Source organism: Rhopilema esculentum, chromosome 5, assembly GCF_057945365.1.
Source record: "Rhopilema esculentum isolate cy_ngs chromosome 5, ASM5794536v1, whole genome shotgun sequence".
Taxonomy (NCBI): domain Eukaryota; kingdom Metazoa; phylum Cnidaria; class Scyphozoa; order Rhizostomeae; family Rhizostomatidae; genus Rhopilema; species Rhopilema esculentum.
The window spans coordinates 2,031,134-2,043,651 of NC_142819.1; the positions used below are offsets into that span (position 1 = coordinate 2,031,134).

The 12,518-nt window shown below is 37.4% G+C and overlaps 1 protein-coding gene across 2 annotated transcripts in view; it reads left to right on the forward strand.

The window, feature by feature from the left end:
- Positions 1 to 12,518, forward strand: part of LOC135689992 (structural maintenance of chromosomes flexible hinge domain-containing protein 1) — a 43,312-nt gene that overhangs the window by 28,985 nt on the left and 1,809 nt on the right. Inside the window, exons 36-50 of one of the 2 annotated variants that reach the window (XM_089108644.1) lie at positions 647 to 765; positions 1,295 to 1,356; positions 2,036 to 2,123; positions 2,363 to 2,494; positions 2,850 to 3,126; positions 3,544 to 3,663; positions 4,242 to 4,330; positions 5,641 to 5,790; positions 7,462 to 7,563; positions 8,393 to 8,481; positions 9,004 to 9,107; positions 9,376 to 9,446; positions 10,313 to 10,376; positions 11,106 to 11,213; positions 12,419 to 12,480. In XM_089108644.1, the coding sequence (XP_088964770.1) occupies positions 647 to 765; positions 1,295 to 1,356; positions 2,036 to 2,123; positions 2,363 to 2,494; positions 2,850 to 3,126; positions 3,544 to 3,663; positions 4,242 to 4,330; positions 5,641 to 5,790; positions 7,462 to 7,563; positions 8,393 to 8,481; positions 9,004 to 9,107; positions 9,376 to 9,446; positions 10,313 to 10,376; positions 11,106 to 11,213; positions 12,419 to 12,480 (1,637 nt within the window). The remainder of the gene's footprint in view (positions 1 to 646; positions 766 to 1,294; positions 1,357 to 2,035; positions 2,124 to 2,362; positions 2,495 to 2,849; positions 3,127 to 3,543; positions 3,664 to 4,241; positions 4,331 to 5,640; positions 5,791 to 7,461; positions 7,564 to 8,392; positions 8,482 to 9,003; positions 9,108 to 9,375; positions 9,447 to 10,312; positions 10,377 to 11,105; positions 11,214 to 12,418; positions 12,481 to 12,518) is intronic. The other variant, XM_089108645.1, reaches the window with a different exon arrangement.

The following is a 12,518-nucleotide window of genomic DNA, read 5'->3' on the forward strand; positions in this document are numbered from 1 at the left end:
AGATCGTTGTTTTTGAAGGGCTCGAAAGAACAAGAATGATTCCTGCTGTCATGTTTTGCTATGCCTACTCTCCGCACTCTCTCCATTCTCTTCACTACCCTCAACTCTCTCAGCCTCTCCTCTAAACAATATCGATATATGTTAGTCCAACGTATGCTTTAAACAACGATGCAAAACGTTTCAAAGCAAAATCTTCCTGTTACAGGAACAAGTAAATTTTGATATTTCAACAAGTATTAATTTCTCTAACTTCAAACACCAGAGTTATGTTGATCAATGGCCAGTACAAGCCTTTAGTCTTGCACAATCCAGTCGGTAAAGCTTATGTTGAAGAGATCTATTTTACAAACCTTTACATTGTCAAACCTGTCTTATATTAATTTTTAAATTTCCCGGTTAGTGCCTCCATCTTCGTTTTATCGTTGCATATTGCTACATTTATTTCTGCCAGAGAGATTGAGTAACGATTCAGTCATTTTTTTATAAACTTCAGTTCTATTTGCAGTTGAATTATTGAGCTTCAATAAAACCTAATACACCAGACAACTGTTCACGAAGAACTCTTAGGTACCTCTCCAGGCATGCAAACAGATTCAATGTTAAACTAAAAACATTCTCCTGACATCTATTCTCATTGCCCTGTTAGTTGTTGAAGCCTACGTAATCGCTGAAGATCAGAACCCGTTGACTACGATCAAGAAGAAAGATCTTGTCCTGAAAATTTTTAGCAGTAAAAGCGGAAAGTCATCTGATTCCATGTCAAATGTGAGTTACTTTTTGTAAAAAGATCATCTTGTTTTTATTGCACTCTCATTTTATATTTATATCTAATATCTTAACTCGACTGAAGATTGTCAGACCTTACAGGTTCAAACTTGTTTTTAACAATTAATTGTAACCCTGTATAAATTGTAACCGGGTGATTTATTAAAGTCGTTTTTCACGGAATGGCAGATGCTTCCTATTTTTAACTTGAAATCGTCAGTTTTGTTTTTATTGTTTATTGAAGGTTCTTTGACTCTGCACTAACAATGTGCACATCGAAAATGAATTTAGGCCAAAGTTTATCGCAGTAATCTTTTTAGTACAAATTTTAAATTTTTAAAGTTTTTTCCTTTGCACAATCTGAGGAGTATCAGACGAAAAGCATTTTTCGAAGCCATTATTTCGAAACCATATATAAGTTCTAAATGCCTACATTTTCTTGTTTAGGTTCTTTTTTGATAGTATGTATTTGCTTTGTTCAACCGTCCAATTTTTCATTTGCACTAATGCAAAATTCTTTTCTTTAAAGGCTCCAGTTTTCACCTGCACGTCTGGTTCTTTGAACAGCCCAAAGAACCATTTCTTCTTCAGGTTGGTGCATTTCTTTATAGTATTACGTCACAGCAGGAAGTTGGTATGGTATCAAAATCTCTTTTTGTTAAAGTACTTTTAGCAACATCACTTCTCTTGCAAGTCATCATCACAGTCAGCATATTATTCACATTTTAAACGGTGCAACCTTGACTGCACTCTCTAAATTCAAGAAGTGGCACGGGTTTACTGTATGTATGTCTACCAAACCGAGTCAGATAAGCATCATGCCATGAAGAATTCATATTTATCCAATATCTATTAAGGTATCCCTGCATACCTTACTTTTCGAACTCCGTAAACCCTGTTCTTAGGTGCGAGGATGGCGCAGTTGTTAGAGGCGCTGACTACAGACCCAATGGTCCGTGGTTCGAGTCCCTGGCATGACCAAAGTTTCACTCAGAGTGAGGAGATTCGCCAGCTCTCTGTAATTCCAGGCGTAGGAATTTCGAGGTGTGGTCACATCGAGAAGAAGGACCAGGACACTGCTCGATAAGCATAGCTTCTCAGTGTCTTAAAACTAGCTATCTTCGGATGCTAGGTAAAAAATACAAGGAAAGGATTTGATTGTATACTCTAAATTGCATGCGGTATGGGAAGTTTTTTGTGTATCATTTTCATTCGTGTTTGTCATTAAGCACATTAATCAACGGTCTTCGTCTTTTGCTCTTGCCTTTAGAGAGATTGTCTGCCCAGAAAAAGCTGGCCAATACAATTTGGTTGTCCAGTATATCGTTGACAATACGGTAATACTTGCATCTAGAAAGGTATGTGAACATTAATTTTAATTTATATACTAGTCTCTCGAAATGTATAATTATACAAGTATAATTATTCAGCAAAACCTAGTGATGTTAAGAAATACCTCTCGTGATTCATAATACCCTAAAATATTAGTGTATAACCTCTTGTAAACACAAGATGCATAAGTATATCCTAAATCATTAAATATTTAGGCATTTCATCAACATTTGTGTTTACATCACTATTCTTTTTACGATTACAGTTCACAATCACTGTGAATCCAAATGAGGCAGTGAAATTGGTTCCAGTTTCTGTCCCTGCGACGCCAACTGTCACAAATAACAGCAAATCAGCTAGCAGGCAGCTTGTGAGGAAACTCAAGTTCCAGCTCAAGGTGTTTACCACTCTTTGTTGCAAAGTTTCAGATAGATCTTGGTTTTACTTAGTATGTAGAATGTGAGGCGAATACTGTTTTTGACCATTGAACTGACCTCTCTGATAGAAAGGGTTAATCAGAATAGGCCATGAGAGATTAGGCAGGGTACTATTATCAGATTTCTTTACATAGTTATTTGGGCGTTCATTGTGTAAAGATTCGTGTCTTTAGTATAATACTCAAGGATTTAGATTATTTTGCATGCAATAGCAGTCTTTTTGTGTGAGATTTTGTTACGTCGACTTTTTTATTATGAAGTATAGTTGTGCTCTAATTTTGCTAAACCCAATGTCAAATCTCGTTATACTGTCAGGATAAATTTGGTAACACTGCCGGTACAGAGATAAAGGGACATCTGAAAGTGAATGTGGAGGCTGGAGACAAGGAACAGGTGCCGATGTTACAAAATGGAGAAACGAGTGCCTCATTTCAGTTAGAAAAGGGGGCTTCTAGCATTGAATCGCTATTGCTTCAATCTGGTTCGAAAGGTGTCGATGGGAAAGAATATGTGCTGTCTTTTGAAGCAGTGCTTAGCGATTCAGAGATAACCAAAATAGAGCCATTTAAATTGTCATTTCTTTTCTATGATGGTAAGTTTTACGATATTCATAAAATTAAATCATCAGGAATCATGATTGTTATCGGTTATTATCGTCGTTATCATCATTCAATAAAGTCAATTTTATTGTCAGCAATAATCTTCACGATAATCAATCAATTTTTAGCATCATTGTCATCAATCATGATTACCATGGATCATGATTACCGTGGATCATTATCATCAATCATTGTCAATCGTCTTTTTTATCAAGCATTATCATTACTTTTATTATCATCATCATCATCAGCAATCATCAACATCACGATTAATCAATCCTCAGCATTTTCATAATCACTACGCCAACACCGATCGCGAATCAATAGCCATCAAGACAATCACGATACATCGAGTAAGGTTTTGAGTTAGCATGATTTATTTTCTAAGTATTAACTTTTTTACCAAACAGATGTTGCAAAACAAGCAGAAATGGCGGAGATCACCAAGGACAGGGATCGACTCACTGAAAGTATTGATGCATACCGATTTCTTTTTGATGCCTTGTCGCAACTTTACAAAGAGATACAAGGTTAGTTTGTTTTATTTGCTATTTTGATGGCTTTCATTTTCATTTCGCCTATCAAAAGATTATTCATCATTTTATGCCTCAAAGCTTTGATATTATAGTTCCACTCAACTACCAGTTAAGGGTGAACAGAGGTCAGAATTCAAAAATCAAAATTCAAAAACCCATTATCTTAAACTTATGCAGAGAAAGTTTTGTTTCTTTGAGTTGAACTTTTAAATATAGAATTAAACTTCCACAATTATATTTCCACTTTAAATTATTCATGGTTGAAAACAAGTGATCACACGCCCACTTGTTGGATAAGATTGTGATCCCGTGGTTGAAACACAAATCGCGAGGGGAGGGGGGTTTTGGAGTATATATCTTATAGAACCGTCATTTCAATACAGGGGTGGATCGAGAAAAGGATCTGACTGCAGCGTAAATTTGACTGGGGTTGATTGTGGGCAATTCAACACCCTATCAAAGATTTTTGCTATCCGAAAACTTTATTTCAAAATCTGCTTTTTCACCCCTTACATTCATCTGGATCGGCCCGCTTCTTCAATTTTATTTCATTACCATCATTTTCTTTACAGCTGCGTTGCGAGAAGCTACTGCGGAGGAGAGAAACTTGAAAAATGAACTTCGAGTGAAAAATTTCAACAACGTGAATTCGCTGAAAACAGTCAGTATTTCAATTCAGTTGAAGTTTTCTGCAACATTTTTCACAGGTTTATGAGTAAAAACGTTGCTGTTAAGTCTTTTATTTGGTATTGAAATCGAGGCTAGCGTGGCATTTTTGGGCACGGGGAAGTTAGCCTGTGTCCCAGACCTCTACTTTCAAGTTAGGGGTCTGGGACACAGGCTAGGGGAAGTGAGATGCATTTTTTCCTCGTTAAAACTAGAATGCCTGTGAACGAGTTGAAGTTTGCTTACAGATGATATGTTTCAGATGGGGGAAAAGCCTGTATTAATCTCAGCAGGGATGGCGCCACCGAGGGTGCTTGGGGGAGCAGGAGCCCCCCAAAAAATTCATTGAGCCCCCCGTCGGCACTTTCATAAATTCCACTTCGTGATTCTTTTTCATTTTTTTTTTCATTTTTTGAACTAGAATTACCACAGCGGAAATGGTGTTATATTACATCTTTGTGGGTTGTTCACTCACTTTAGGCACTCTGAGATTACATCCCCCCCAGCATTTATTTTCTGGCGCCATACCTGTATCTCAGACAATTTGTAACAGATATAATTAAATATGCACATTGAAAGTATTTCATGGGTTCTTTTAGTTTAAGGATCTAAATTCCAAAAATTAATTTTCTGATGTCATCACTTTGCCGCTCTATTATAACGGCAATAACATCTGACATTTTCAAAAAGCCTCGTCTCAACCCTAGATTAAGCCCCGTTTTCAATCGTAACCAAAAAGGTCCGTTTATGACCGTCACACTAGAGAAAACAAGCACGATTTGGGAACGGAACCAAAGAGTTTCACATTTAAGCGAAACCAAAGAAGAACGGAACCGTTCCCAAACTAGCCCAGAACCAAGATGCCTAGTGTAAATGCAAGGCCTATCGCCGCCTTTCAGGCACGGAACCTAAGAGTTCCGTTCCTTTTTCTGTGGTGTAAACGGGGTCTATGAAGACAATGTTACAAGGCGCTTAAAAAATTGGCACTTTGACCCTTGCGTGTGGATTATGAAAGACCATGAATGTTTTCGTTCTTTATTATGAGCATTAATGTGGTTTTCGTGATAGAAAGAAGATAATCGTATCCACAGGGTTTTAGAGCCCTCTTGGCGCCTAATTGCAACACGAACCAGCTTATGATTTTTAATTAAATATTTTGCCAGCTCATGTTAGATTATTGTTGACATATACTTAATACATAGTTTTTTCCAAAATATTCAAAAAGATAGTAAAAATTTTTTCAATTTGAATATAGTTAAAAATGGAAAAAAATAAGAACTGATAAATTTTCTTTTTCTTATCTAGTACTCTCAGTATATATTTTTTTCGGAACAGAAAGAAGAGGTATCGACTGCACTTGCGCTCACGAGACAAAAAAAAGTGGATTTAGAGGCAATGCCGAGGAGGCAGTGTCGTCTTCCCCGTGGCCCAAGCGATAAGGATGTGATTGGCAAGGTAAGCGATAAGGATGTGATTGGCACTCACGTGTCCAGTCCTTTTATACAAATCAACAACATAGCTCAAAGCATTTCTAAATATTCAAGTTCAGAGGAGATCGACCTTGTTCATTTGTAATGTCTGAAATGTACAGAATGGGCATAAGTTCAGAATGACAAAAACCAATATTGCGTCTATTATTCATTGTAATTCGTTTGGTTTTTGCTTCGTCAAAAATTCGCAAAAACCTGCCTATCGAATGCCAATGTTTGAATTTAAATCTGGTGTCTTTATCCTTTTCTGAAACCTTTCAACTCAAAGAAGTGTCATGGTTTAAACAGAGGTACGATCGTAGATCTCCCGCTTGACATTTGGTTAGTTAGGATGTCGCTTGTCAGAATAGAGGATTTAGGCCCCGTTCACACGGGAACGCAATCGTTTCGTTCCATTTTTGTTCCAGTTTCTGGAACGGAAAAGTATACTGCTCACACGGTAACGGAACGATTGCGTATCGATTTTTGTTTATGTTCAGACGGGAACGCAATCGTCCCGTTCTGCAATTTGAACGCCATAATAAGCAAATTATTTTTAATGCGCATGTCCATAATGGAGATAGATTTCATCATTTCGATTTATCTCTGAGCCATCTCTGAATTTTTTAAACAATTTGAATAAATGGAGAATGCAAAAGCGCCCCAATATAAGCGAGTTCGTGGGAAAATGGAAGCCAACCCTAAAAGTAAGGAATTTCAATGTTTGCAGAATGGTGTTGAATCTTTTAAATAGACTAACGGCGAGATTCAACCCAATGGTGTTTTTGAAATCCTCCATTTTCTTCGCTGAGTTTATTATTGTCACCTTTTCCTTCCCTCAACAACAACACAGACGCATGCGCCAAGGGCAAAACTCTTATCGTTCCATTTTCTGGACCAGTTCTGCGCGTTCACACGGGAACGGAACGGAACGGAACGATTGCGTACCGTTCCACTTTTCGTATCACTTATTTTATCGTTCCACTTTTTGGAACGGAACGATGTCGTTTGAAGCGTTCCCGTGTGAACACAACCCCTGAGCGTTACGCTTTTCGGAACGGATAAGAACGGAACGGAACGATTGCGTTCCCGTGTGAACGGGGCCTTAGTCTCCGTATATCACAAACTAACTTCTGCACCAGAATTTCTTCTGAATCTCTACCCTTTGTTATATGCTTTGTATCATGCCCTGCTACATTTGCTACTACATCAGAGATCTCATGCCAAGCAATATATGATTTATGTCAAGCTTAACAGAATCATTGTTTCGAAATGGCGCTTTCTTAATACTGTTTAAAGTGCTCAAAAAGTCTGTAGAGTGTTCCAGGTTTGGAGCTTTCTTTTTGTAAATCCCAATATGACCAGCATAAACAATTTCATTACCGAAAAATGCCAGCACTATGATGTAACACGAGGTTAGCTGTCAGGCAATTCGATCGCCAGTATTTAGATTTTGAACCCTTTCTTTTCCAATTAAATGTTAATTTCCCTGTTGTTACAATAGACACGCCTTAACTTTGAACAAGGGGTAGCAGTGACCCTGTCTTTTCATGCTATCAGTCATGTGTTTAGCTGTTGGTCTCAAACGCTTTGTTCATGGTTGTGGGTACAGAAAAGTGTTTTTGTAAATGAGTCAGAGAATTTCGTCTCCTTGCAGGTAGCCCATTTGGCTGAACTTCGCGATGACGATGTTGCCCGAGTTTTGTCCTGGCATTTGGCTTCTGACATGGATTGCGTCATAACAGTCACTCTTGAGCAGGTTATGTCATTTAAGTTGATACTAAACAAAATGCGTAACTATGTTGGTACTAAACAAACACAAGTTGGTACTCAACATAGACCATCGATTCACGCCTAAATAGGCCACCAATGTTTGCTGGTTACACGCTGTCTCTTATAATTATTATGACTAAGTCGATCCCATTTATTTCTTTTTTTTCTGATAAAAACAATGCTTTATTACACAAAAATGTAACTGAAATAAAAAAAAGTCACACAAGGAAATTTCTTTGCCATTTATTGATGTTTTATTTTTGCTATGTTACCTACTTTCCCCTTATCTCAAAACAGTCCAGTTCGATTTTAGCTAACAGCTCGACATCATGACATTTTCCTCAAATGCATTTTAATGTTTGAAATTACGATAAATCAAGTTATTTCCTGTTATGTTTGAGCAAGCAAACGCATAAACTATGTTTTGTTACATAAAAAGGGCCTCATCTTTTCTTTGAAGATCGGGAAAAAATAGCTTTTTCTCAGTGCTAAGACAGCCCGACTTATCACAAGGAGGGAGACATATCACAAGTGAATGCCAAAAAATTCCCTTCTACTAACATTTTTGGCCTTTGAAGCTCATTATAAAACAAGAAATACGTAAACGCCACTAAAAGCCTCGATTCTTGCCAAGGGTGATTCAAGTTGATTTAATTTCCTTCTCAACTCTATCAAAGAGGAGCAGAGGCTGTTAGCCTCTTTTCTTCAAATACATTAATTTGGCCTCTCTCTCACGATGCGTGGATATAACCAGTGTAGGTTTCGGTTTCAATGCTGGACCGTTTTCTTCATTTACATCATTTTCATACATACAGGCCAAACGGATTCATAAAGACTCTCGAGGGCGTCAACAAGTGTTACCATTGGAGTCCATCTACAAGAAAGGGTTGTCCGACTGGAAAAAGTACATTTTATTGTTTTTGCTGTATATTTTTACTCAAAGCATGCCAAATCTTAATAGGTGAAAGCCGACGACTTCTATATACCTTGAGATAATGCTTTGATTTAATCCTTGAAATATACAACTTGACGGTTCTGCACATCAAACGTGTACAGCTCTCCCTATGCATATGGCATCGAGCATTATATGGCAGACCAGTTGAAAAGTATTATCGATGAAACAATGTAAGATGAAAAATTATGCAGGCGCTTACAGACAAGAAGGCTAACTCTAAAATCCATGAGTATGATCATAATAAACAATGGCAACACATATGTAGTTGGTTTATATGAAAAGAGGAACAGCTCTAGAAATCATCTTTTCTCCAAAAAGGTTTAAAACAGAAGTAAATGTTTTTAAAGTAGTGTATCTAGAACGGTTTCTTTTAAACGGTTTTAATAAGAAGTTAATTTGGTTTGCAGCGACTGCATTGTTCGTAACAAGTGTCCAGTACTGTATTGCTTCAAATTTGTTTTTTTCATGCAGGCCACTACCGCATATTCGCTACCCGGGTATTAAAAGCTCCGGATCCGTGGTCTACGCCCGGGATTTACTAAATTTCCCTGAACACCAAGAGCATTGCAAGACAGGTGAGATTACTGAAGTTCAGGTACTACTAATCGTGCAACGCTCGGTTCAAAACGAAGTATTATGCCTGTCTGGTGATATTTTAGGTTTTAAAAAGAAGAATTAATTGATATTGACTTTTTGTAGATTACAGTAAAATAATTTTGCACCATTTAATTGTTTATTAAGAACATTTCATTAAATTGTCGCAAGTGTGAGGAATTTTAAGAGTCTACTATCGATCAATTATTTATCCTATGTTTTGATATTAGCCAACAATTTTCATTGTAGTGTTTATAATGCTTCTTGGAGATACAATAATAGCAGACAACCTTGATGCTGCTAACAAATATCGGCAGGAGGTATGTGATCATTCGATATCAATCAGCGGCGTTTTACTGCTCAACTCTATCACCAATCACCCCCATAATCATCAACATCAATGATTAGCATACTTATGGTCATCAGCAATCATACTTAATCATCAACAGCGATTATGAAACCATCAATCATTATCATAGCATTTAACTATGGTTAGACAGATGTCTAAGGCCATAGCAATCACTGGTTCCAAGCAGAAGGAACAAATGGTCCGACATGCGATTAAAAGAGGCTATCAAGCATGACTAAGGCGTCCTCTATCGACGATGGGCGATCCAAACGAGATTGAGTTCCTGGAAAGGCAATTAACAGTTCTTGCGCGCAAAATCCAAATCCTATTTTGTTTTCCTCATTCCCTCACTGGGAAGATCTTCCGCGCGCCACCGTATCAGCTTTCAGGCAAAACTGTAATACATCTTAAGGGGTTGCAAAGCATTCCGTAAAAATTAAGCAATCTCTGCTAATCTTAAAGGGGGGGTCTCACAAAATTTTCCTGGGGGCGTTGTTGAAGTCAGATTTTTCCTATCCCTCCCTCCTGTTCAAGTCAGATTTTTCTCTAGACCTGCGTCTCAGCCAAATGGACTTCCCGAAATACAGAAATGCAGACTGGGTCCCTTACTTGTTCTTTCAGCGGAGTCCTTATTTCGTTACGATTGCGTGATCAACCAAATTGCGGCTAAATGAGTAAAGGGTTTGTAAATTGAAAACGATGCGGCTTTGTTAGAGCAGTCATAATAATAATCATGCTCCATCGTCCTCATCAACCATGTTGATAGTCATGACAATTATTAGGTCAAATGGTAACTTGGTATCATAACATTGGAATACTGATGCTTTTGCTTTGCAGGTTGTGAAATATACGTACTGTCCTACAATACTCACCAGAACAGGAGATAGGATCCGCAGCAATGGTTAGAGGCTCTTCATTTACCTTTTCGATCACATTGAATATTGTGAACATTTTACCTTATCTAACCGTGTATAGAGTACCAAAGTGTGACGTCATGAAAAATCTATTTTTAGAATTTCTTAATTTTGACCACATAATCTGAAAGAACGATATAAAAAATTCGCAATATGCAGAATCATGTTAAAAATTGGGCGAGATATGGCCAATGAAAGATTTCAAGTTTGCTAACGGATTACTGTTATTCTGGCCTGGTTGATGAGGTTACGAACCAAGACTAAATTACAGAGGTTTGATGGGGCATTAGCATGTGCTTACGTGGCTTTATCTTAGCCAATTTGTAACAAAATCAACTGAATTGGCATATTTGAAGGTATTTCAAGATGCTCTTTCAGGTTATGGGATCAAAAGTGAAAAATTCTAAAAATAGATTTTTGTAACTTCATCACTTCGGTACTCTAGAGAACGCATTCAAAAATGCAATGCTGTTATGCAACCATTTCAACTAAGGCTGATTTTCGGCATCAAATTCAACAAATAATGACTCTTCTGTTACCTAAAAGTTTTTTAATATTGCGATTGAGTCAATCTATATGGTTCGCATGTTTGTATGTAAAACTGTCCTTCACTAGGTTGCTACCCCGAATCTACGCCCCCGAGTTTTATGACACCCAGAACTTTGCAGCAGATCGGCTAACTGTATTGTTTAATATCTAATATATTTTCCTTTTAGGAAAATTCGGGGGTCTGCAGAACAGAGCACCTCCGTTGGAGAGGCTTAGTGGTGTTGTGTTTGCAAGTCCACTGCCGTCTGATTACCACGACGTCTGTGCGCAACTAGGTGAGGCTTGTTGGCTTGTACCATTTCTATCGTTTCTTCTTACTCGTCCTATCGTTTCTTCTTACTCGTTTTATCGTTTCTTCCTACTTGTTCCATCGTTTCTTCCTACACGTTCAATTGTCCTCCCCAACTCGGTCAATTGTTTCCCCCTACTCGTTCAATTGTTACTTTTTAATTGCTCCATTGTTTCTACCTTCTCGTTCCACTCTGTCTTCCTACTTGTTCTATTGTGTTTTCCTTCTCGTTCCATTCTTTCCTTCTACTCGTTCCATTCTTTCTTCCTTCTCGTTCCATTCTTTTCTTCTACTCATTCCATTCTTTTTGTCTTTATGTTTCATTCTGTCTTCCTAATCGTTCTTGTGCGTCTTCCTTCTCGTTCCATTCTTTCCTTCTACTCTTTCTTTTTTTTCTCTTCTTGTTCCATTCTATCTACCTACTCGTGACTGAACTATCATGACTATAGTAATTTTTAACTATATAAACAGAATTAGTAACGAAAAAAACTCAAAAGTAGACATTGTTAAACTTCATTATGCACTGTTATCATATCTTTTAGATCTGTTCTAAATAAAAAACGCTTTAAAACCAGGTATTTTCTTGCCAAATTTTCCCTAGTGGGAAGATGAATGCCGGATTAAAATGCAATTTCAAAACCCCGCCTACAGATTATTTTGCCAAGTGGCTCGTGCTAGCTTACTTTTTACCCATCGACCTTTCTGTAGACAAGGTAAAGCACAAATAATTCAAGCATTTGGACATTTTGTAAAGTTACTTGACGAAGTTGATCAAACCAGCTCAAGATCTCAACGGCAGCAATTCTCGTTACCCTCTAAATTCTATTTGCTTCAATGTTTGTGTGAATTAATAGAGTCGACGTCCATATTTAAAGAAAAAAGTCATTAACAGTGATAACTATTAACTTAAAATATCTTTTGCTGATTTATGAAGCAGTCAGTTTATTAGGCTTTTTCTGTATCTCAAACGTACCTACTATCAAAATATTTGATGTATCCAGCGATATAACCGACTTGCCGTGGTTTAATTATCCATATTGCTTTTCATCTTTCTTTACTTTCCGGTTTATTTGGCCGAAATTTCCCGCCTGTTGGTTGTCACTGAAGTGCCTGTAAATCGTACTTTGTAAAGTACTTTTCACGATGATATTTCGTTTATAATGTATGTAATGAGAAAGTTTCTTCGTCTAGATCTTCTGTCGTCTCTTGAGGCTGCAGCAGGCAAAGTTGAGGGGAAGAAAATGGAACTGCAGGTTTATATTCGACATCCTCCTTGTTTACAAATGATTTT